This window comes from Entelurus aequoreus, linkage group LG09 (assembly GCF_033978785.1).
Source record: "Entelurus aequoreus isolate RoL-2023_Sb linkage group LG09, RoL_Eaeq_v1.1, whole genome shotgun sequence".
NCBI classification, from domain to species: Eukaryota; Metazoa; Chordata; class Actinopteri; order Syngnathiformes; family Syngnathidae; genus Entelurus; species Entelurus aequoreus.
Genome location: NC_084739.1, coordinates 70,374,942 through 70,402,758, shown reverse-complemented (window position 1 = coordinate 70,402,758; position 27,817 = coordinate 70,374,942). Strand labels below are relative to the sequence as shown.

Below are 27,817 nucleotides of genomic sequence, written 5' to 3'. Positions count from 1 at the left end.
GGGCGATACGGCCTTTTATTAATATCTGGATATGTTTAGTCCATGTCACGATACACCATATATATGTGGATATGTTTAGTCCATGTCACGATACACCATATGTATGTGGATATGTTTAGTCCATGTCACGATACACCATATATATGTGGATATGTTTAGTCCATGTCACGATACACCATATATATGTGGATATGTTTAGTCCATGTCACGATACACCATATATATGTGGATATGTTTAGTCCATGTCACGATACACCATATATATGTGGATATGTTTAGTCCATGTCACGATACACCATATATATGTGGATATGTTTAGTCCATGTCACGATACACCATATATATGTGGATATGTTTAGTCCATGTCACGATACACCATATATATGTGGATATGTTTAGGCCATGTCACGATACACCATATATATGTGGATATGTTTAGTCCATGTCACGATACACCATATATATGTGGATATGTTTAGTCCATGTCACGATACACCATATATATGTGGATATGTTTAGTCCATGTCACGATACACCATATATATGTGGATATGTTTAGTCCATGTCACGATACACCATATATATGTGGATATGTTTAGTCCACGTCACGATACACCATATATATGTGGATATGTTTAGTCCACGTCACGATACACCATATATATGTGGATATGTTTAGTCCACGTCACGATACACCATATATATGTGGATATGTTTAGTCCATGTCACGATACACCATATATATGTGGATATGTTTAGTCCATGTCACGATACACCATATATATGTGGATATGTTTAGTCCATGTCACGATACACCATATATATGTGGATATGTTTAGTCCATGTCACGATACACCATATATATGTGGATATGTTTAGTCCACGTCACGATACACCATATATATGTGGATATGTTTAGTCCACGTCACGATACACCATATATATGTGGATATGTTTAGTCCACGTCACGATACACCATATATATGTGGATATGTTTAGTCCATGTCACGATACACCATATATATGTGGATATGTTTAGTCCATGTCACGATACACCATATATATGTGGATATGTTTAGTCCATGTCACGATACACCATATATATGTGGATATGTTTAGTCCATGTCACGATACACCATATATATGTGGATATGTTTAGTCCACGTCACGATACACCATATATATGTGGATATGTTTAGTCCATGTCACGATACACCATATATATGTGGATATGTTTAGGCCATGTCACGATACACCATATATATGTGGATATGTTTAGTCCATGTCACGATACACCATATATATGTGGATATGTTTAGTCCATGTCACGATACACCATATATATGTGGATATGTTTAGTCCATGTCACGATACACCATATATATGTGGATATGTTTAGTCCATGTCACGATACACCATATATATGTGGATATGTTTAGTCCATGTCACGATACACCATATATATGTGGATATGTTTAGTCCATGTCACGATACACCATATATATGTGGATATGTTTAGGCCATGTCACGATACACCATATATATGTGGATATGTTTAGGCCATGTCACGATACACCATATATATGTGGATATGTTTAGTCCATGTCACGATACACCATATATATGTGGATATGTTTAGTCCATGTCACCATACACCATATATATGTGGATATGATTAGTCCATGTCACGATACACCATATATATGTGGATATGTTTAGTCCACGTCACGATACACCATATATATGTGGATATGTTTAGTCCATGTCACGATACACCATATATATGTGGATATGTTTAGTCCATGTCACGATACACCATATATATGTGGATATGTTTAGTCCACGTCACGATACACCATATATATGTGGATATGTTTAGTCCATGTCACGATACAGGATATATATGTGGATATTTTGCCTTAGCCTTGAATGAACACTTGATGCATATAATCACAGCAGTATGATGATTCTATGTGTCTACATTAAAACATTCTTCTTCATACTGCATTAAAGGCCTACTGAAATAATTTTTATTTATTTAAACGGGAATAGCAGATCCATTCTATGTGTCATACTTGATCATTTGGCGATATTGCCATATTTTTGCTGAAAGGATTTAGTAGAGAAAATCGGCGATAAAGTTCGCAACTTTTGCTCGCTGATAAAAAAAAGCCTTGCCTGTATCGGAAGTAGCGTGACGTCACAGGAGCTAGTATTCCTCACAATTCCCCGTTGTTTATAATGGAGCGAGAGAGATTCGGACCGAGAAAGTGACGATTACACCATTAATTTGAGCGAGGATGAAAGATTCGTAGATGAGGAACGTTACAGTGAAGGACTTGAGAGGCAGTGATGGACGTATCTTTTTTCGCTCTGACCGTAACTTAGGTACAAGCTGGCTCATTGGATTCCACACTCTCCTTTTTTTATTGTGGATCACGGATTTGTATTTTGCTCTCCAACAAAGTCCTCCTGGTTGTGTTGCTGTAGTCCGCTGCTAATACACCGATCCCGCCTACAACTGTCTTCTTTGCAGCCTTCATTGTTCATTAAACAAATTGCAAAAGATGTCCAGAATACTGTGGAATTATGAAATGAAAACAGAGCTTTTTGTATAGGATTCTATGGGGTACCATAACTTCCGTTAAACTGACTTCGTCACACGCATACGTCATCATACCGCGACGTTTCAGCCGGATATTTCCCGGGAAATTTTAAATGTCACTTTATAAGTTAACCCGGCCGTATTGGCATGTGTTGCAATGTTAAGATTTCATCATTGATATATAAACTATCAGACTGCGTGGTCGCTAGTAGTGGCTTTCAGTAGGCCTTTAATATTTGCTACTTTTAATTTTCCTGAGGAAACTCTCCTGAAAGAATCAATAAAGTACTATCTATCTAATTTTAAACTTTCATGCAGAGAGGGAAATCACAACTAAGTCAGTTGACCAAAACTGTATTTATTAAACAGTTATCAAACAGTGTATGTCCTTCACTATGTGGTAGGTTCCTGCGGACGTTTTCTCCTTTTTGTTTCATACGGTGTTGATGTGGAAATGGAAGACGCCAGGCTCAATTGGGTCAGTGCTGGTTGCTTGGGCATTTTGTGGGTGTGGCACCGAACGGAGATGTTGACATGCGGAGTTTCAAGCACTCTTCATTCTCTAGCGGGTGACTTTTCAAATGATGCCACAAATTAGGAGTGTTGCTACTTTTTGTAGCAACGCTTTTGCCGCATACTTGACAAATTACGGTTGTCTGTTCAACATCTTCCCGCTTGAAGCCAAACCACCGCCAGACGATGGACCCCCTGCTGTTTTTCTTGGGAATTCATTCTTCTCCCTCAATTTGTTACCAGATTCGCACCTTCTCTCTCTCGTATTACCACTCGCACTGCACCACTAGCACCACAGCTAATGTTACCCACGTTGCTACCTCTCTGCTCGGCGAGGGTGTAGGACGTTGCACTCGTGACAGTATGTGACGTATGTAAGAAGGTGCGCTTGTTTTATGTCTCTGTGAGAAGGAGACGAAAGAGTGAGATATATATATATATATATATATATATATATATATATATATATATATATATATATATATATATATATATGTATTATATACATCTATAAAGTTGTAATATACATCTATAAAGTTGTAGTATACACCTATAAAGTTGTAATATACATCTATAAAGTTGTAATATACACCTATAAAGTTGTAGTATACACCTATAAAGTTGTAATATACACCTATAAAGTTGTAATATACACCTATAAAGTTGTAATATACAACTATAAAGTTGTAGTATACACCTATAAAGTTGTAGTATACACCTATAAAGTTGTAGTATACACCTATAAAGTTGTAGTATACACCTATAAAGTTGTAATATACACCTATAAAGTTGTAATACACATCTATAAAGTTGTAGTATACACCTATAAAGTTGTAATATACATCTATAAAGTTGTAATATACACCTATAAAGTTGTAATATACATCTATAAAGTTGTAGTATACATATATAAAGTTGTAATATACATCTATAAAGTTGTAGTATACACCTATAAAGTTGTAATATACACCTATAAAGTTGTAATATACACCTATAAAGTTGTAATATACATCTATAAAGTTGTAGTATACACCTATAAAGTTGTAATATACATCTATAAAGTTGTAATATACATCTATAAAGTTGTAGTATACATATATAAAGTTGTAATATACATATATAAAGTTGTAATATACACCTATAAAGTTGTAATATACACCTATAAAGTTGTAGTATACACCTATAAAGTTGTAATATACATCTATAAAGTTGTAATATACATCTATAAAGTTGTAATATACATCTATAAAGTTGTAATATACATCTATAAAGTTGTAGTATACATCTATAAAGTTGTAGTATACATATATAAAGTTGTAATATACATATATAAAGTTGTAATATACACCTATAAAGTTGTAATATACACCTATAAAGTTGTAATATACACCTATAAAGTTGTAATATACATCTATAAAGTTGTAGTATACATATATAAAGTTGTAATATACATCTATAAAGTTGTAGTATACACCTATAAAGTTGTAATATACACCTATAAAGTTGTAATATACACCTATAAAGTTGTAATATACATCTATAAAGTTGTAGTATACACCTATAAAGTTGTAATATACATCTATAAAGTTGTAATATACATCTATAAAGTTGTAGTATACATATATAAAGTTGTAATATACATATATAAAGTTGTAATATACACCTATAAAGTTGTAATATACACCTATAAAGTTGTAGTATACACCTATAAAGTTGTAATATACATCTATAAAGTTGTAATATACATCTATAAAGTTGTAATATACATCTATAAAGTTGTAGTATACATCTATAAAGTTGTAGTATACATATATAAAGTTGTAATATACATATATAAAGTTGTAATATACACCTATAAAGTTGTAATATACACCTATAAAGTTGTAATATACACCTATAAAGTTGTAGTATACACCTATAAAGTTGTAATATACATCTATAAAGTTGTAGTATACACCTATAAAGTTGTAGTATACACCTATAAAGTTGTAATATACACCTATAAAGTTGTAATATACACCTATAAAGTTGTAATATACATCTATAAAGTTGTAATATACACCTATAAAGTTGTAATATACATCTATAAAGTTGTAATATACACTTATAAAGTTGTAATATACATCTATAAACACGATTAGTGGTGTGTTTAGTGGGAAAGGCCAAAATCAAGTTGGAGAAAATGCGGTAGTTTATAAATTAATTAATGTTTCTGCGGGGCCCGGTAGCAAATGTGTCACAAACCGGTACCGGTAGAACTAACTCAAGGTTTATTTGTGTTTTTTGGACAGCTTTGAGTGGACCCGGGTCCACATGCACGGAACATTAAATTCCAGGCAGCATATTGACAACACTAAGATTGCATTTCCATCTGCCTGGTCACGTGCATCTCCACAGACACATCTAGTGCAAAGTGAGCAAGGTCTGGCAGTAGACCACAAGGTCTGGCAGTAGACCACAAGGTCTGGCAGTAGACCACAAGGTCTGGCAGTAGACCACAAGGTCTGGCAGTAGACCACAGCGTGACAGACAAGTGCTTCTGGAGAGTCGCGTGGTCAAAGTGACAAAAGCCCAGGTGGTTCCACGCAAGCCACCGCTTTCACACCTGTTCACCTGTTAGGAGCTGCAGGGGGCGCTCTGTGGGGGGGTTTCCACTGCTGGGTGCGTGAATGTTGTGGGCTGACAGGTCAAAGAGATCCAGGTAATCTTCCACGGGGAATCTTCTCTGGGAGCCGTATTTGAAGCGGATGTAACCTGGATGACACAACAAGACCCAAAACACAGATGACTTCACCAAAAGACTTCGAATTGACATCATTCCTGACATCAGGTGACATGTCAGTTGTTGTTTTTTTGTGAGGTCACAGAAATGTATCAAACTGACTTTAAAAGTCTTATATAAGTGTTATAATGAAGACAACACATGATGTAAGTGTCTATATTAGCTATATTAGCCTACTATCAAAATGACTATAAAAGTCTTATATAAGTGTTATAATGAAGACAACACATGATGTGTCTATATTAGCTATATTAGCCTACTATCAAAATGACTTTAAAAGTCTTATATAAGTGTTATAATGAAGACAACACATGATGTAAGTGTCTATATTAGCTATATTAGCCTACTATCAAACTGACTTTAAAAGTCTTATATAAGTGTTATAATGAAGACAACACATGATGTGTCTATATTAGCTATATTAGCCTACTATCAAAATGACTTTAAAAGTCTTATATAAGTGTTATAATGAAGACAACACATGATGTAAGTGTCTATATTAGCTATATTAGCCTACTATCAAACTGACTTTAAAAGTCTTATATAAGTGTTATAATGAAGACAACACATGATGTAAGTGTCTATATTAGCTATATTAGCCTACTATCAAAATGACTTTAAAAGTCTTATAATGAAGGCAACACATGCTGTAAGTGTTTATATTAGCTATATTAGCCTACTGTCAAAATGACTTTACAAGTCTTATAAAAGTGTTATAATGAAGACAACACATGATGTACCGTATTTTCCGCACCATAAGCCGCACCTAAAAACCACAATTTTTGTCAAAAGCAGACAGTGCGGCTAATAACCCGGTGCGCCTTATATATGGATTAATATTCATATTTATTTTCATAAGGTTTAGGTCTCGCAACTACGGTAAACAGTCGCCATCTTTTTTCCCCGTAAAAGAGGAAGCGCTTCTTCTTCTACGGTAAGCAACCGCCCCATAGAAGAGGAAGCGCTTCTTCTTCTACTGTAAGCAACCGCCAAGGTGAGCACCCGCCCCCGTAGAAGAAGAAGCTCGCGGATATTTAATTTCATTTGTTTTTCTGTAAAGACAACAAAATGTCTCCTACTAAGAGACACGCGTACAAGGTTCCACTGACTTTTGATATTCATGTGAACCGCACTGTGGATACAACGGGAGCACGTACGGTGAATATTCGCACCACAGGGAATGAGAAGTCGTCCTACTGTGGTTCTAGCTTGCCATGCTAACGGCCAGAAACTTCCACCCACGGTGATATTCAAAAGGAAGACCTTGCCAAAAGAGAACTTTCCAGCCGGCGTCATCATAAAAGCTATCTCGAAGGGATGGATGGATGAAGAAAAGATGAGCGAGTGGTTGATAGACGTTTACGCGAAGACACCGGGTGACTTTTTTCACGCAGCGCCGTTCCTGTTGATCTACGACTGCATGCGCGTCCACATCACAGATGGTGTCAAAAAACAAGTGAAGCACACCGAAGAAGAATAATTCGAGGGATTTGTAGATGAGTAATAACTTCAGAAAGTGAGCTTTAAATGTTTATTTTGTGTGTTGTGTGACACTAACGTATGAGCAACGTTGAGTTATTGATGTTGCTATTGCTCTGCACTATTTTGAGTGTTACTATTTTTGTGATTGCACATTTGCACATTACATTTTGGGAGTGAACAGAGTTGTTAGAACGCTGGTTTGTAATATATTATTAAAGTTTGACTGACCTATCTGACTGTTTTGTTGACATTCCCTTTAGCGTAGCGTAGGTGCGGCTAATAGCACGGGGCGGCTAACAGGTAAACAAAGTTTTGAAATATGCCGTTCATTAAACGTGCGGCTAATAACACGGGGCGCCTTATGGTGCGGAAAATACGGTAAGTGTCTATATTAGCCTACTATCAAAATGACTTTAAAAGTCTTATATAAGTGTTATAATGAAGACAACACATGATGTGTCTATATTAGCCTACTATCAAAATGACTTTAAAAGTCTTATATAAGTGTTATAATGAAGACAACACATAATGTAAGTGTCTACATTAGCTATATTAGCCTACTATCAAAATGACTTTACAAGTCTTATAATGAAGGCAACACATGCTGTAAGTGTTTATATTAGCTATATTAGCCTACTATCAAAATGACTTTACAAGTCTTATAAAAGTGTTATAATGAAAACAAACACATGATGTAAGTGTCTATATTAGCCTACTATCAAAATGACTTTAAAAGTCTTATATAAGTGTTATAATGAAGACAACACATGATGTAAGTGTCTATATTAGCCTACTATCAAAATGACTTTAAAAGTCTTATATAAGTGTTTTAATGAAGACAACACATAATGTAAGTGTCTACATTAGCTATATTAGCCTACTATCAAAATGACTTTAAAAGTCTTATAATGAAGGCAACACATGCTGTAAGTGTTTATATTAGCTATATTAGCCTACTATCAAAATGACTTTACAAGTCTTATAAAAGTGTTATAATGAAGACAACACATGATGTAAGTGTCTATATTAGCCTACTATCAAAATGACTTTAAAAGTCTTATATAAGTGTTATAATGAAGACAACACATGATGTAAGTGTCTATATTAGCCTACTATCAAAATGACTTTAAAAGTCTTATATAAGTGTTATAATGAAGACAACACATGATGTAAGTGTCTACATTAGCTATATTAGCCTACTATCAAAATTACTTTACAAGTCTTATAAAAGTGTTATAATGAAGACAACACATGATGTAAGTGTCTATATTAGCCTACTATCAAAATGACTTCAAAAGTCTTATATAAGTGTTATAATGAAGACAACACATGATGTGTCTATATTAGCCTACTATCAAAATGACTTTAAAAGTCTTATATAAGTGTTAGAATGAAGACAACACATAATGTAAGTGTCTACATTAGCTATATTAGCCTACTATCAAAATGACTTTAAAAGTCTTATAATGAAGGCAACACATGCTGTAAGTGTTTATATTAGCTATATTAGCCTACTATCAAAATGACTTTACAAGTCTTATAAAAGTGTTATAATGAAGACAACACATGATGTAAGTGTCTATATTAGCCTACTATCAAAATGACTTCAAAAGTCTTATATAAGTGTTATAATGAAGACAACACATGATGTAAGTGTCTATATTAGCCTACTATCAGAATGACTTTAAAAGTCTTATAATGAAGGCAACACATGCTGTAAGTGTTTATATTAGCTATATTAGCCTACTATCAAAATGACTTTACAAGTCTTATAAAAGTGTTATAATGAAGACAACACATGATGTAAGTGTCTATATTAGCCTACTATCAAAATGACTTTAAAAGTCTTATATAAGTGTTATAATGAAGACAACACATGATGTAAGTGTCTATATTAGCTATATTAGCCTACTATCAAAATGACTTTAAAAGTCTTATATAAGTGTTATAATGAAGACAACACATGATGTAAGTGTCTATATTACCTATATTAGCCTACTATCAAAATGACTTTACAAGTCTTATAAAAGTGTTATAATGAAGACAACACATGATGTAAGTGTCTATATTAGCTATATTAGCCTACTATCAAAATGACTTTACAAGTCTTATAACAGTGTTATAATGAAGACAACACACATGTAAGTGTCTATATTAGCCTACTATCAAAATGACTTCAAAAGTCTTAAATAAGTGTTATAATGAAGACAACACATGATGTAAGTGTCTATATTAGCCTACTATCAAAATGACTTTAAAAGTCTTATATAAGTGTTAGAATGAAGACAACACATGATGTAAGTGTCTATATTAGCTATATTAGCCTACTATCAAAATGACTTTAAAAGTCTTATATAAGTGTTAGAATGAAGGCAACACATGATGTAAGTGTCTATATTAGCTATATTAGCCTACTATCAAAATGACTATGTGTCGCAGGTTGACACAAATCTTTGTTGACAGAAATGTTGAAATGTAATATTTATTCTACACATTTTTACAACTTGGAAAAGATTAGTAAAACTCCTCAGAGGGTGAGATAACTCCTGGAATGAAACAAATCCATCCCTGGTCATGTCTGTCATAATGATTGTGAATGAAGTGCAGCTCCCCTTTAAGTTGAGGTCATTTAAAAAAAATGGTATTATTGTGTTTAACTATCCTAACTCATTTTGACACTTTTGAGCCCGTTGGTAAGGCTCCAATGTGACTTAAGTTATTACCTGCACACCTAATGAAGGTGTTATGATGTCATCACTGATGACAACATCTGGGGCCGTACTTATCAAGCTTCTTAGAATGACTCCTAAGAAGTCTGCTAAGAGTTGACTTAAGAGTAAATAAATTCTTCGCTGAAAGCTGCACTTAAAAGTTAGTTATCAAGCGTCTTACTCACACTTTCAGCGAAGTGTAGGACTGAATCTTAAGTGTCACACTCAGAGCTGAATTACGACATTACTATGTGCCGTAAACGCAATTTTAGGTGACGTCATTTCTGTGTCCATAGAAATGACCAATCACGGAAGGGAATCCGTTGTCTAAGAATAAAGAAATATCTTGGAAATATTTAAGTGGACAATGGGAGTGTATATTTTGACAATAAACTACAAAATAATACAAAACAAACTAGTCCCCGCCGGCACTCACGCTACCGCTCCCTCTCTTCTCTCGCCCACACACTCACTGACGTCACTCACCTCACGGCCACACACATACGCTACTGTCATAACATTTTCTTTCCAATTCATTAATTAGGCAACTAATTTCAAACTGGTGTGGATGGCTCTATATATACTAGCCCACTGCAGACACATGCAGAAATCAACAAGGAATCGAAAAGTATTAAATCTGTGACAAAAATAATATCCGCTCTGTCTAAACGATACCGTTTGATCAGCTGCTCGTCATCAAAAAAAAAAAAACATCGTTCCGTTCCCTGAACGTTCGCGCACGTCTCTCTCGCCTCAGTGCCATCCCCTGCTGGCAACTCCTAACCACTTAAGACACCTCTGGGGCCGTACTTATCAAGCTTCTTAGAGTGCCATTTTACACTTAAGTCCTGAGAATTTGCGAAATTTAGTCCTACTCTCAAACTTAAGAATAAAAGCTTTTTATCAACGTTCTTAAGTCTAAGAATCACTCCTACTCTCCACAATATTTAAGAGACCTTCAGAGGTGTCTTAAGTGGTTAGGAGTTGCCAGCAGGGGATGGCACTGAGGCGAGAGGGACGTGCGCCAACGTTCAGGGAACGGAACAATGTTTTGTTTTTTTTTGATGACGAGCAGCTGATCAAACGGTATCGTTTAGACAGAGCGGATATTATTTTTGTCACAGATTTAATACTTTTCGATTCCTTGTTGATTTCTGCATGTGTCTGCAGTGGGCTAGTATATATAGAGCCACCCACACCAGTTTCAAATTAGTTGCCTAATTAATGAATTGGAAAGAAAATGTTATGACAGTAGCGTATGTGTGTGGCCGTGAGGTGAGTGACGTCAGTGAGTGTGTGGGCGAGAGAAGAGAGGGAGCGGTAGCGTGAGTGCCGGCGGGGACTAGTTTGTTTTGTATTATTTTGTAGTTTATTGTCAAAATATACACTCCCATTGTCCACTTAAATATTTCCAAGATATTTCTTTATTCTTAGACAACGGATTCCCTTCCGTGATTGGTCATTTCTATGGACACAGAAATGACGTCACCTAAAATTCCGTTTACGGCACATAGTAATGTCGTAATTCAGCTCTGAGTGTGACACTTAAGATTCAGTCCTACACTTCGCTGAAAGTGTGAGTAAGACGCTTGATAACTAACTTTTAAGTGCAGCTTTCAGCGAAGAATTTATTTACTCTTAAGTCAACTCTTAGCAGACTTCTTAGGAGTAATTCTAAGAAGCTTGATAAGTACGGCCCCTGAAGGTCTCTTAAATATCGTGGAGAGTAGGAGTGATTCTTAGACTTAAGAACGTTGATAAAAAGCTTTTATTCGTAAGTTTGAGAGTAGGACTAAATTTCGCAAATTCTCAGGACTTAAGTGTAAAATGGCACTCTAAGAAGCTTGATAAGTACGGCCCCAGATCTCCCGATGCCTTACCAAAGCGTTTCCTGGTCCACCAGTGTGGCTCCTTCATGAAGTTAAAGCGGCCCTGGGGATGGAGCAGCATCCTGTAGAACAAGTCGGTCGTGCCGCATTTGGGTTGGCCGATGATGTAGAAGTAAGGCAGGCATCGCAGGCGGAACTGCCCGCCGTCGCGGCGCCGCAGGCGGAAGTTGGACCTCAGCTGGTCGCTCACGCCCAAGAAGCTCTTGGAGCGCACGGCGAAGAGGTTCCTCTTGTAGGGATTGTCGCTCGTCCCGCCTGAGAACTCCTGGTACCAGCAGGGGCTTTTGATCCCCGGCAGGAAGTGGCGAGGGATGACAGAGAACAACTGTTGACAGAGAGAGAGTCACTTGCTAAAAACGCCAGCTTTAAGCCACATGTGTCAAAGTCAAGGCCCTGGGGACCAGATGTGGCCCCCCACTTCATTGTATTTGGCCCTGGAAAGCCTGGAAATAACATGCATCAATAAAGTACTGTAACTTTTCTTACTAAATGTGGTCTTTCTTTCTATTCTGGGAGAAAAACAATATACGTGGGATGGGGACGGCGTGGCGCCGTTGGGAGACTGGCCGTGCCAGCAACCTGAGGGTTCCTGGTTCAATCCCCACCTTCTACCAACCTAGTCGCGTCGGTTGTGTCCTTGAGCAAGACACTTCACCCTTGCTCCTGATGGGTCGTGGTGAGGACCTTGCATGGCAGCTCCCGCCATCAGTGTGTGAATGTGTGTGTGAATGGGTGAATGTGGAAATAGTAGGGGTGTAACGGTACACAAAACCTCGGTTTAGAGGTCACGGTTCGGTTCATTTTTGGTACAGTAAGAAAACAACAAAATATAAATTTTTCGGTTATTTATTTACCAAATTTGTAAATAATGGCTTCATCCTTTTAACATTGGGAACACTATAATAATTCTGCCCGCGTTAATCAACATTAAACTGCCTCAAGTTGTTGCTCAGATTAAATACAATGACAAAACTTTTCTTCTACACATAAAAAGTGCAACATTAAACAGTTTCAAGTCAACTCATCATGCTTAATTTATTACAGCATTTAGGAAGCCTGTAGTTGATTTTTATTATGTAAATGTTATATTTGTATCAACATGTGATAGCAGGGACCCTGCCATTCAAAACTAGGCTGCTCCATTACTAATAATTAATGTAACTATAGCTGAAAAAATAGTACAATAGCAATAGGAGAGACTATTCATCCCTGAACACCATGGAGTTCATGTAGGCTTTATGATGCACTTACATTATTATATCAACTATCAGAGACAGAAACTCTTCATTTAACATAATGTCCTTTTTTGCTGCTTCAACACAGCTCAATCAACACAGAAAAAGGTCAAGTGAAATAACAGACAGACAGGGCTTTGCTGTCCGTAACACACACACACGCACACACACCGCAAAATGAGCTAACGTTACGCTAAAAGCTAATTAGCCTTCACCTCAAGCCAGGATTGAGCTGCCATTTGTTTCTAGAACGTCAACGGGCTCATAGCTTATGGGGGACGGCGTGGTGAGGTTGGGAGAGTGGCCGTGCCAGCAACCTGAGGGTTCCTGGTTCAATCCCCACCTTCTACCAACCTCGTCGCGTCCGTTGTGTCCTTGAGCAAAACACTTCACCCTTGCTCCTGATGGGTCGAGGTTAGCGCTTTGCATGGCAGCTCCCGCCATCAGTGTGTGAATGTGTGTGTGAATGGGTGAATGTAGAAATAGTGGAGCCCAGTTTAGATTGTATTTTTTTACTCATCCTTTCCCAGAGGTTACCTTTTTCCCCATCTTTTACGGGGCGCCTTGTGGCGACCCATCAGTGTTCCTGTTCTGTAACCCTGTACACTGTTTGTTTGTCTGATCTTGAACGGGTTTGTGCTGAAAACAAAGTTTTGTTGTACTTGTGCAATGACAATAAAGACCTACCTACTTACCTACCTAAAGAGTAAAGGACCTAAGCAGCTTCCTTGAGGCACGCCGCAGTAATTGTACATGCGTTCAGATAGGCTACCATTAAAACATAAGTTATATAAGTTGAAAAGGATTTGCAAATCATTGTATTCTGTTTTTATTTACCATTTACACAACGTGACAACTTCACTGCTTTTGGTGTTTGACAGTATTTTATAGGTGTGTAACGGTACGTGTATTTGTATTGAACCGTTTCGGTACGGGGGTTTCGGTTCGGTTCGGAGGTGTACCGAACGAGTTTCCACACGGACATATTAAGTAGCGTAACACACGTTGTGTAAACAATGCACACCGAGGCACAACACACGGCATGCTAGCAGCGACCGGGCTAGGACAACATGTAAAAGCCAGAGCTGGAAGACCCTCCTGCCTCGTTAAGATCTCCCGTTTTGGAACACTTCGGTGCGACACAACGATGGAGGACGGAGGTTTGCCGACATTGTTCAGCAGCTGCTTCTGACAACACGTCAAACATGCTAACACATTTGAAGTGTCACCACCGCATTCAAGCAGCCTCTCCTCGGCGAGTCAGGCAGGGCTAAAGCAATAACAAATGTTTTATAGCAGCAGTTTTTTTGTTTTTATTCAGTCATTGGTGGAGCTAAGGATAATATTTGAATATTGTTTTTAATATTTCTTTGGAAACATTTTGTTGTTTAAATGTGCTATATAAATAAAGTGGATTGGATTGGATTTAAGACCATATTGCATTAAAAACTCGATTTTGACCCACTTCTATGGTGGAAGAACAAGAAGCCCATATATCCTCTTACTGCCAAGTTAGCCAGGCTGGGGGAGAAAAGAAAAGTTAATCTGAGGCTGAGTTGACTTGAAACTGTTTAATGTTGCACTTTTTATATGTAGAGGAAAAGTTTTGTCATTTTATTTAATCTGAGCAACAACTTGAGGCAGTTTAATGTTGATTAACAAGTTGAAAAACGTATTGGGGTGTTACCATTTAGTGGTCAATTGTACGGAATATGTACTGTACTGTGCAATCTACTAATAAAAGTCTCAATCAATCAATCAATCAAAAAAAGCACTTTATATGTAGAAAGGTTTTGTTGAGAAATCATTCTGAGCCTTATCTTATTTAGTTTTTATTTGATATATGTTGACCACATTAACCCTGGCAATGGACCCTGTGTGTATATGTATGTTATGCCATTGTTTACACATTTGGTAAATAAATAACCGAACAATTTATATTTTCTTGTTTTCTTACTGTACCGAAAATGAACTGAACCGTGACCTCTAAACCGAGGTACGTACCGAACCGAAATTTTTGTGTACCGTTCCACCCCTAGTATTTTATGATTTGAGTATTGTCAATATGGCGCAACCCTGACTTGTGTGAAAGAGTATTTTGGACTTACCTGAGGGTCCGTCTCGATGATGTCCTTTTCCTCAGGAGCCCTCCTAGGTGGGTATTCCAATTTAGGGTGGATCATCCTCATTAGCTGCTTCATGTCCACTGAAGTCTTTTCTGAGGAGAGCGCCGCCATCGCTGCTGCGGCGCTGCCGCTGGAGACGTTGTCGCCTTTGACTTGATAGGCGGCGCTCAGCACTCCCTTCTTGTCCCACGTCAGGACGTAGGAGGCCGTGACCAGGAAGGTCAGAGTCATGCCCAGCAGGGAGAGCATTGTTTTGACTCTGGAGAAGTTCACCGCGGACGACTTGAGGCGCACGTGTTCAGGCGTGCACCTGGGCCTGGCGTCCAACAACGTGCCGTGGTGCCCAGCCACAGGAGGGCTGTGTGGGACACAGCCATGGTCCAACCGGGTGGTTCTGCCATGTTTCCACCCCGTGAGTGCCATGCTGACATGAAGTAGGCATGTGGAGGGCCTTACGCCCCTGAGTTTGTCTGCAAAGTGGAAAGACTTGTTCAAGCAGAGAACATGCCTCTCGTACAAGACACTCATCATCGCGTGTGAATTTGAAGCTTCCTACTTTTAGCACAAATCTCCTCAGAACTGAGTAATGTGCGTGTGTTGTTGTTCTAACAGACACAAGCTCCACCGTGAGACTTTAGTGCAGCGTTTCTCAAAGTGTGGGGAATAGAGACATGACATGTGGGGCGCGAGGAACGGGAGGAAATTTCACTTTAATTTTTTTTTTTTTTTTATTATATTCTTAGATTTTTTTTACTATGCTTTCATTTTCTATACACACTGTAAATCACTTTGTGATTCTGTCTGTGGAATCCGCGATATAAATAAATGTAAATTACTTATTTTTCCTGTAGGCTTTACATTTCTAGGTAGGAGCGAAAGTTTGACAGACATAGCAACAGTAACTAATGGGGGCGGGGCTAAGTGGAACAAACTTTTGCGCGGATGGGTTGCTACCCATCCGCGCTAATCATCCACTCATCGGGCAGAGAGCTGTGTCCATTCTTCTCCCCTTTAGCACATCTTATCTGTGTGAGATAGGCTTTTCAGCTGTTGCTTCACTCAAAACGAAGTACAGGTCTCAGCTGAACATTGAGCATGACTTAAGACTCATTAGTGGCTCATTGCAGCCACTAATGCTGGAGTACTGTAAAACTCATGTTCACTTGCCCTGTCTTGCCAAATGCATAGCTCCTCCTTTTTTTTTTTTTGCAAAGATTGCAAAGTGGCACTTTTATTTAATTTATTATTGAACTTGATGCAGGTTATTTGATTTATTATTGAACTTGATGCAAGTTATAACACTTTTATTTGATTTATTATTGAACTTGATGCGAGTTATAACACTTTTTTTTATTTATTATTGAACTTGATGCAAGTTATAACACTTTTGTTTTATTTATTATTGAACTTGATGCAAGTTATTTTATTTATTACTGAACTTGATGCAAGTTATACCACAGCTACACAGTTATTTTATTGATTATTGAACTTGATGTTATTTTATGTTATTGAGTTTGAATGTATACAACTTGATGTTACTTGATGTTCAATACATTTGAAAATGTTAAGCTTGGCATTAGCGTTCTGTTGGGGCGATGGGGGCAGGTGGGGCTTCAAAACTCCCTCGTGTACAAAGTGGGGGATGACAAAAAAAGTTTGAGAACCACAGCTTTAGTGGTTGGAATAATAGTTACTCTGTAATTCAGCACTAACAACACAACATGAATTCTCTGTGAACTATAAAAGGGGAGCTTTTTTATTTTGTTAACCCTCGAGGCGCTAAACCACACTTTTTCCACTGACAAAACCTTCAAAACCAGTCCAATGTGTAGATTTTTTTTCAAACAACTATGAACCAACCAGAAAACACAGAGCGTGTTGTAATGTTTGTGCTGCTGCGCCACCTTTTGGACGAGTTCCCTCACTGCAGGCGCTGCAGTGTCCTTCTATTTACCGGCAATGCTTTTTTTCTTTTTAATCAACCGGAGTGTTGTTCAGTCTTCTAGCTGTCCATAGCGTGTCTACTTGAAAGGTCTGTCCATTCATCACTCCGAGCAACGTTTGTACGTTTTACAATATAACTAAAACTGTTAATGCTCACTAAACCAGGGGTCCCCAAAAGACGGCCCTGGGAAAGTCCCAAGTTTAAAAGAAAAAACAGAAAGAAATTTAATTTTTTTTTATAACTATTTTTTTCTAATTCATTTTCTACCGCTTGTTACTCTCGGGTCTCCAAGCCGCTCAGGCAAATCATATTGTCTGGGAGTCTGAGCCTTCCACTGAACGTGCTCATTCTCCCCGCAAGGTCAGAGTGTAGTGGGTGGGAGGTGTTGTCCATAATGGCTAGGAGTTTTGCTAGACTTCTCCTCTCTGACACCACCGCCAGAAAGTCTAGCTCCACTCCCACCACGTTACTGGCCTTCTCTACCAACTTGTCCAGTCTGTTTGCGTCCCTAGCTCTCAGCCCGCTGCCCCAGCGTACAAGAGGGATATGTGTATATATATATATATATATATATATATATATATATATATATATATATATATATATATATATATATATATATATATTTATTTATTTAATTAATATATATATATATATATATATATATATATATATATATATATATATATATATATATATATATATATTTATTTATATATGCACCTTATTGCTTTTTTTTTATCCTGCACTACCATGAGCTTATGTAACGAAATTTCGTTCTTATCTGTGCTGTAAAGTTCAAATTTGAATGACAATAAAAAGGAAGTCTAAGTCTCTCTCTCTCTCTATATATATACATATATACATATATATATACATATATATATATATATATATATATATATATATATATATATATACATATATACATATATATATACATATATATATATATATATATATATATATATATATATATATATATATATATATATATATATATATATATATATATATATATATATACACACATATGTGTATATATATATATATATATACACACACATGTGTATATATATATATATATGCCACTATGATACAACATATGTATTATAATCCTTAAACAAAGTAAGAGTGAAACTCATGTGAATAATCACTGAATGGAGAACTGGGGGTGGGATTAAATAAATTATCTTCTTCCCATTCCCTTTCAGGCAAAACTGGACAATCATGCACTATATTAATTTATATTATTATGTGTTGTCAACTTGTACTTCTCTATGTCATTGCCTGAAATAAATAAATGAAAAAATAAAAATAAAAAAAATGTATATATATATATATATATATATATATATATATATATATATATATATATATATATATATATATATATATGTGTGTGTATATATATATACTGTATATATATACTGTATATATATACACTGTATATACAGTATATATATGTACACTGTGTATATATATATATATATATATATATATATATATATATATATATATATATATATATATATATATATATATATATATATATACACACACATATGTGTATATACAGTTTGGGCATCCCTGCTTTAAACTGTTTAAAGTCCAGCATCAAGCCTGGATTTCACGTCCAGTACACTATGGTGTGACCTCTGAGACTTAGAGAGCTGTGATATGGGAACTGTAAGGAATTCAAGAGTTGTCAGTGATGAATGACGCTCTTCTAATCCGTTAAACAAACTTAGTCAAACCAAACAGGCAACTAGGAAAAAGTCACATTAAAACTCTTGTTTAAACATGGCCTGCGTCTGGACCTGCCGAGCGCAGGGAAGGCAAGGGAAGCCCACCGCCACATACGGAGCGCAGATGTGCGCTTGGGTTGCAGGCGTGTGGGTGTGTGTATATATGTTTTTCCTTACAGTGAGAGGCTGTTTGCTTAGGCTGCACTTTAAGGCCGACGTGACATTAATAACAAGCAGCTGAAGACGTGTCCTACTGTGCAGGGTGTGAGCAAGCAGCACTGTGATTACAGGTGCCACAAAGGTCAAGCCCAGGTTTATTGCGGCTATTTCTGGAGACAAATGGAGCGTCTCTGTAAACCACTTTATTTGGAGAAAGTCATGTTCATTTTTATGTTTGAAATTGCAGCCAACGGTCTTGTACTGTTATGCCTGCTCACTTTGACTTTTGATAATAGGTAGAGAGTATACCGGTACTAGTATAGTACCGAGGTACTAATGAATCAAAAACGGTACTATACTCTGTTTGAAAAATACCGGTATCCCTCTTTATTTGTTTGATTTTTTTTAACGGGCATGACGGCGCGTCGTCACGTCATGACATTGCTGGTTTTTACGAGCAGAGGAGCATGTTTAGCAGTGCACACACACGGAGTACTTACAAGCAGACACAGCTTGTAGACAGAAAAGGGATAATTTGGTGTAAAAAGTCAAGATAAAGGTGAAGTTATAACACTGAAACACCCTCAGGAAGAGCTGCTTTAAGACATGGCTAGCTAGCTAGCGGCTAACGCCCATCCGCAGTCTGCAGTGTTTTAGTTACTTCTAAATGACTAATGGCGACAAATAAAGTACGTTTCTTACAACTATCATTATCACTGGAGGACGAGGAATAGCTAAACATGCTTTACTACACACCGCAGGAGGATACAATAGCTCACCAGCGTCACCGCTAACAAAAGCTAGCGCACCTGAATGTAAACAAATCCCATGGGTGGATCTACACCTGACATCCACTGCAATGATAACAAGTACAATAGCGTGTTTAGTCTAAACTTCTATCGATATTTTTTAGCATCACAAAATCTTTTTACCTTTTAGAAAAATGTATATTATGTTTATAATCTCAGTAAATACAATACGACCCTGGACACATGAGGACTTTGAATATGACCAATGTATGATCCTGCACCTATCTGGTATCGGATCGGTACCTAAATTTGTGGTATCATCCAAAACTAATGTTAAGTATCAAAGAAGAGAAGAATAAGTGATTATTACATTTTAACAGAAGTGTAGATAGAACATGTTAAAATAGAAAATAAGCAAATATTAATGATAAATGAACAAGTGGATTAATAATCTATTTTTACAGTTTGTCCCTCATAATGTGTACAAAATAATAGGTGTATAAATGACAACATGTTACTGCATTCGTCAGCAGACTAATTAGGAGTCTTTGTTTGTTTACTTACTACTAAAAGACAAGTTGTCTAGTATGTTCAATATTTTATTTAAGGACTAAAGTACAATAATAAACATATGTTTCATGTACACTAAGATTTTTTGTTAAAATAAAGACAAAAATTAAATTTTTTGTGGTCCCCTTTATTTTGAAAAGTATCGAAATACATTTTGGTACCGGTAACAAAATATTGTTATTGTGACTATTATTTCTTAGTTGTTTTTATGAGCTGTAATGTAGTAAACTGCCGAGAAAAGTTGACTTTTGCAGCTTTGCAGGTGTTGTCCGACAACATTTCTTATTTATTTATTTTTTTACATATAACTTTTTTATTGGAAATTATTCAAAGGTCACGACACAAGTGAGATATGACGTTACAGTACTTCCATTGTTTGACAGCATTCCTCAAATGATTTTTCCTTGGTGACGCCACATGTTGCATAACAACTTGTTGCTAGGCAGATTTGGAGGGAGCAGAAACACACTGTGACTTGAGGTCTAGTAAAAATAAATACAACTCACCTGCGCGGTTTTCTTTTGGGCAGAGAAGCCCCTCGCCCCACACGGCTCAGGAAAGGGACTGCAGAAAAGGATAGAGGAATTGTTCAGGGACACAAAAGTCTTTTGATTTGGTGGGCAATCTATAGAGATAGAAAAGTAACGCTTACGAGGAGAGGGAGATTTTGCAGTACGACAAAGTAAGATATCAAGGAAATTATTTAACAAAGTGTCACAAATTGGATATTTATACACTTTTTCTTGATTGATTGCTATGAAACAACAGTCAACTAAAACCCCGCAGACCTAAAAAGTGGTACTGATGGTAAAAATGACATTTCATTGTTCTAACAGTGCTAAAAAATACACAACAAAAGCAATATTTGCTTGTATGAACACTTTCTATGAATGAAAATACAGAGCTCAGTAGGAATCAGTGCATTGCTTGTCAATGTTGTCTATTATGCAGCTTTCATGCTATGATTACATTACATTATAAAAATTGTACAGTTTGTATTGATTATTTCTTCAGTTTAAGACAACGGTGTAAACCAGGGGTGGGCAATTAATTTTTACCGGGGGCCGCATGAGCAACCCGAGCACTGCTGGAGGGCCACATCGACAATATTTCAATTAAATTTTGCTCAATAATATTTTTGATACATACCGTAAGATAAATAATAATAATAATAATTAATAATAATAGTAATACTTCAACATAGTGTGTGTAACAGCATTCCATGACTAATATAAATAAATTAACATTAATAATAAATTACAGTAAAATAAGCACACGTATGACTGAGGAGTCATAGTGTAACTTTGTGTGGTGTTTGAGTTGTCCGACTTTTTGTGTGGCCATAAACGCACCAGTGGTTTAGTGCTATGCGTGTCGGTGACAGATGACAAGTTGGTTTTGGCCTGGTTTGTACGGCAGAAAATGACTACTTTTTCGAGATAGTAGTGTTTTACTCATGTTTTTGGTGTGGTTATGTCCGAATATAAACAGTTTTGCTCAATAAAGTGATGGATATAATTCCTGTCCTCGAAGCATCTCGATAGACGTTACAATAATTGAACGGTGTTCAATTGAACGGTGTTGACGAACACCGTTAGGGCCGCTTGTTGTCACTGTCACTCAAAGTTGCATTGCAAAATTACACAGAATAAATGTGTTTATTTTGTTTAGAATTCAGATGGGATTTGATTTGGTGCGCGGCATATATTTGCTGTGCGCAGCGGACGCTTGAGCAGTGCGCAATTGCGCAGGCACGCACCTTAGAGGGAACGTTGCTTGGCAGTCCATGTCTTGTTGAAAACACGCCATTCCTCATCAACTTTTCTCTTTTTAGCGTCTCGGGTGTAAACCGTGCATCACTTGTCGCTGCATGTGCACCTTCACTCGCAGGTTACACACGGACACACGCCCATAAATAATACTTTTCAAAATAAAAGCAGCACAGTTGTATTGCGCGCACGACATAGATGTTTTTTCAACTTTATTTTGTAATTTGTGATTGCAGCTGTTCACATTCACTCACAATCACGCACACACATACGTCCACACGGAAGTAATACAAATAACGATTTTCAAAACAAAAGCAGCACCGTTGTATTGCACACTCGACATAGATACTTTTTTAAATTTATTTTGTAATTTATAATTGGCCTCACGCGGGCCGGACAGGGACGCACAAAGGGCCGGATGCGGCCCGCGGGCCGCAAAATGCCCAGGTCTGGTGTAAACACTCTGAAAGTGTCGGTGGTTCTTGAACCTAGCGCATTCCCTGATTATCCACCTCCACTCCGTGCACTTGGCTGTTGATGACGTTGACCAAAAAAATCCCCATTGGGACTTGTCAACGCTCTTATTGTGTAAGACAGATAAGTCAAGAGTAAATCCAGGTTGCCTGCATGACATGTAGCAGCTTGATCTCACTTTGTTTGCTCTGAGTCAGAGAGGACCTGATGTCTGTAAAACAGTGGTTCTTAACCTGGGTTCGATCCAACCCTAGGAGTTCGGTGAGTCGGCCTCAGGGGTTTGGCAGAGCCTCCGCCACAGCGGTCAAGACACACCAGACTCATGAATTGGTTAACATGGATCTCGACTTAATTAAACAAGTTGAACAACTTATTCGGGTTTTACCATTTAGTGGTCAATTGTACGGAATATGTACTGTACTGTGCAATCTACTAATAAAAGTGTGGGGCGGGGGGGTGGGGGCGTGTCTGTGTTTACTAACAAGACATCATCGTGGAGCTGAAGCAGAGTTTCTTAACATGGAGATATTCTAGACCAGGGGTCACCAACGCGGTGCCCGCGGGCACCAGGTAGCCCGTTAGGACCAGATGAGTAGCCCGCTGGCCAGTTCTAAAAATAGCTCAAATAGCAGCACTTACCAGTGAGCTGCCTCTATTTTTTAAAAGTTATTTATTTACTAGCAAGCTGGTCTCGCTTTGCTCGACATTTTTAATTCTAAGAGAGACAAAACTCAAATAGAATTTGAAAATCCAAGAAAATATTTTAAAGACTTGGTCTTCACTAACTGACAAAGAAACAGATAACAGATTTGGTGTCCAGTTCAAAGTGTGACGTGATTTATTTAAACATTTGACAGTTGACTTTTGTATTTTACATGAGTTATTATTTGTACAAACATGGTGCAAAGTAATTCATGATTTGTTCAAAAATGTTAGTGGCTAGCTAGTTAAAATGGGATATTGTGATTTCACAAGACTGTCTTTGAAGTGATCATTTGAAAATGTTCTATTTGAAAAATGTGCACTTAGAGAAAATATAAAAATAAAGTGTTGCATATTGATATTTATCGGTTTCTATATATATTTATTGTGAGAAATCATTAAGATGATCAGTGTTTCCACAAAGATAAATATCATTATTAATAATAACATAGAGTTAAAGGTAAATTGAGCAAACTGGCTATTTCTGGCAATTTAAGTGTTTTTTTTTTTGTTTGTTTGTTTTAAAGTTTTATTTATACATTTCAACAATCAAATAAGTACAAAAGTAGTACAAAACAGTACAAAAAGAATACAAAGCAGCGCCAGGGGGTTATAAATTCAAAGTAACTAAAATAGAATGCAAAAAAAACATATATATAATATAAACAAAGTGCAAAGCCATAGGCTCACTCAATTTCAGTAAACAACTCAAATTTGGAACACAGCATAATCGTCTTCACAGCTTTCTGGTTGCTAGAGGTAGAGAGTGTCTTAATGTACAGTTCTAACTCTTTTTTAAAGGCACAAAAGACAGGTCGGGTATTGAGAAACTTACATTTATGAATATAAAACTTAGCCAATAGTATAATGAGGTTGCAAAGGTAAAATTCCTTTTCAAATTTTTGTTCATATAGTGTAAAACCAAATATCACATCTTTAAAACAAAGCAAAAATTTGTCATGAATATTGTCCAGGATGAAGCGACAGATGCCCTGCCATAGTGATCGAGTGCTTTCACAAGTCCAAAACAGGTGGTAAACAGTCTCTGGATGCATGTTACATAAGGTGCAGGTAACATCAATGTCCTTCTTGTATCTAACCATCACAGTCTTTACAGGGTAATAACGATGAATGATTTTAAAAGATATCTCTTTGACTTTGTTGGTAAGTAAATACCTGTTAGGAAGGGACCATGTTTTGACCCAGCAGATGTCATTCACAATATTATTCCAGAGCGCAATTACGTAGGAGACAGACACACAATCATTTTGGAATAAGCTGCGGATTTTTCTGTTATTTTTCTGATCAAAGCAAAGTTTCCCCACAGGAGTGTCAAGTGGATCATTCACAATTTTTACAGCAGAAAGAGGAGATGAGTAAGCCCTGTACAACATAACAACACCCGTTGGAATGGCATCAAATACAATGGCAAATTGTTTGGGAGTTACAGGGACCTTAAAGTGGTTGAGAAATTCTTGGTAATTAAAAAGTTGACCTTCCTTATTGAAAAGCTGACTCACTAATAATATCATTGTTGAACCAATTGTTGAGGAAAATAGATTTCCTTTTGTAACATATATCTTTATTGTTCCAAATGAAGTATTTGGTAGGTGAGAAATTGTGCTTGTATATAAGAGAGCATGCCAGAAGGGCTTGTTTGTGGAAGTTTGAAAGAGCAACAGGAATCCTATCAATGCTGTAGTTACACAATAGCAAAAATTTTAGGCCTCCAAGGTTAGAAAATACATGATGAGAAATGAAGTTCCAAATTGAGGTAGGGTCTTTCAAATAGTGTCGTATCCAATTAATCTTGAAGGTGTTGTTTAGTGTAGTGAAATCCAGAAAGTTTAGACCACCCTGATTATAATTGTTCATTATAACAGATTTCTTAATATAATGAATTTTGTTTTTCCAAACAAAGTCAACAAGTATTTTGTCAATAGTTTTACATATTTTTTGGTTAACATCTAAAGAAATAGCCGCATACGTAAGCCTGGAGATACCTTCTGCTTTGGAAAGCAAGGTTCTGCCTTTTAAGGATAAATCTCTCTGTAGCCATTGGTTAAATCTTTTCTTAGTTTTTTCTACAATTGGATTAAAGTTCAAGACCGATCTAGAACTCTGATTTTTAGTGATAAGTATTCCTAGGTAATTAATACTATCCTTAACTGGAATTTGACATATAGACATCATTTCACATCTCTTCACAGCCATTAGTTCACACTTATTCACATTCAGACGGAGACCAGAAGCCAAGGAAAAAACATGAATCACATCCAAGGCAAGAGGAATTTGAGAAGAGTCCTTCAAAAATAGTGTTGTGTCATCAGCCAGTTGGCTGATAGTTATTTCTCTGTCTAATATAGAGATCCCCTTTAAACAGCTAGATTGTATATGAACCGATAGCAATTGGGTGGCTAACAAAAATAAATATGGAGAAATAGGACAACCTTGCCGTATCCCACGTTTTAATTCGAATCTTGGGGATGTACCAGATTTTAGCTTTATTGAACTATTGCCATTGCAGTACAAAGTCTTGATTGTTTTGCGGAAAAAATTGCCGAAGCCAAATTTGTCAAGTGTCCGGAAGATAAATTCATGTTCGATCGAGTCAAAAGCTTTGTAGAAGTCCAGGAAAAGCAGGAAGCCTTCATCATTAATGACCTCTGGGTAATCCAGTATGTCAAGTACAAGCCTGATATTATTCGAAATGTGTCTCCCTCTCATAAATCCTGACTGTGTCTCATCAATTATGTCATCCAGAACCAATTTTAAACGTTTAGCAAAAATAATAGCTACAATCTTATAGTCATTGTTTAGGAGGCTAATTGGACGCCAATTATCAATAATCAGTAAATCTTTGTTTGGTTTGGGTATAAGGGTAATGAGGCCTTGTGTTAAAGTTGGAGGAAGGGCACCTGTATCAATACTTTCACAAAACACTTCTAGTAAGAAAGGAGCTAGCTCTTTTGAAAATATTTTATAGAATTCAGATGTAATACCATCCACCCCAGGAGATTTGTTATTTTTTAAACTATTAATTGATTCCACTACTTCCTTGAGACAGATTGGACGGTCACAGAATCCCTGGTCAGCTGTGCTGATTGACTTAGTTTCAGTTAAGGCATCCATAAACGAAATAGCATCACTTTCACAGTATTGACTATTGTATAATTTTTTGTAAAATTGAGAACAATAATTTGCAATCTGTTTTGCATCATTGCAAATCAAATAGTTTATTTTCAGTTGATCAATGGTGTTGTTTTGAGCCTGCGATTTTTCTAAACGAAAGAAATACGCAGAATTTTGTTCACCTTCCTCCAGCCATTGTTTTCTAGATCTTACAAAGGCTCCTTCTGCTTTCGATTGATACATTTTGTCTAATTTATTTTGGTTTTCTCAGAGACTTTCTTTTTCTTCTGCTGACATATTATCTGGACATAAAGAGGATAATGCAGTAATGATGGAAATCACATTTTCTTCCTCAGAACGCTTATTCTTAGCTAGATTACTGCAATATTTTCTAATAAATTTACCTACCTCATATTTAAAGAGTTCCCAATTACTACCATAATTGTTTTGGGTTTTGGCTTTATTAAAAAACAATTCTATTAGATCTTTAATCTTTATTTTAACTGCTTCATGACATAAAACCGAACTATTGAGTTTCCAGTATGAGCTTTTTAAACAATTGTGAGAGGGATATAGAGAGATGTGAATCTGTATAGCTCTATGATCAGTCAAAGGAGTGGAGAGAATTTGAACAGTAACATTGTTTTGCAGTGATTTAGAAATTAACCACATGTCGATTCTAGATTTTCTTGAGCCTGACTTGTTAGACCAGGTAAAGGATGTCTTATCAGGATTTTTATATCTCCAGGCATCAATTAGATCAAGCCTTTGCATTAGTAACTTTAGATTTGAGCTGACACTATTTTGAGAGCCTGGTGGCCATCTATCAAGTGAATTGTCAATGACAGTATTTAAGTCACCTCCTACAAGTATATAAGCATTTGGAAATTTGGCAAGCCAGTGTAGGATTCTATTTTCCACCTCATTATATAAAATAGTATTGTCGGGCACCGAGTTATATCCATAAATGTTAGCAACTATAAAGTTAATTTTCTCAATCTCAAAAACCTGACAAATATAATGGCCATTTTTATCATAGTCACTATGATGCAATAGGACTCCTGTAATATTGTTTCTGAAAGTGCCAACTCCACCAGAGCGCTGTGATGCATGAGAGCAATATATCTCATTACCCCATTGAGATCTCCACAACTTTACATCATCATTCATACTGTGTGTCTCCTGTAAAAAACATAAATCTGTTTTACATTGTTTAAAAAATAAGA

The 27,817-nt window shown here is 36.7% G+C and overlaps 1 protein-coding gene across 3 annotated transcripts in view; it reads right to left on the bottom strand.

Annotated features, from left to right (window-relative positions):
* Positions 1 to 27,817, bottom strand: part of LOC133656942 (carbohydrate sulfotransferase 15-like) — a 78,758-nt gene that overhangs the window by 30,250 nt on the left and 20,691 nt on the right. For all 3 annotated transcript variants that reach the window (XM_062057824.1, XM_062057826.1, XM_062057823.1), the window contains 4 exons: positions 21,021 to 21,078; positions 15,326 to 15,813; positions 11,974 to 12,307; positions 5,732 to 5,872 (listed from right to left, as the gene is read on the bottom strand). In XM_062057824.1, coding sequence (XP_061913808.1) covers positions 5,732 to 5,872; positions 11,974 to 12,307; positions 15,326 to 15,766 — 916 coding nt within the window. In that variant the 5' untranslated portion in view covers positions 15,767 to 15,813; positions 21,021 to 21,078. The remainder of the gene's footprint in view (positions 1 to 5,731; positions 5,873 to 11,973; positions 12,308 to 15,325; positions 15,814 to 21,020; positions 21,079 to 27,817) is intronic.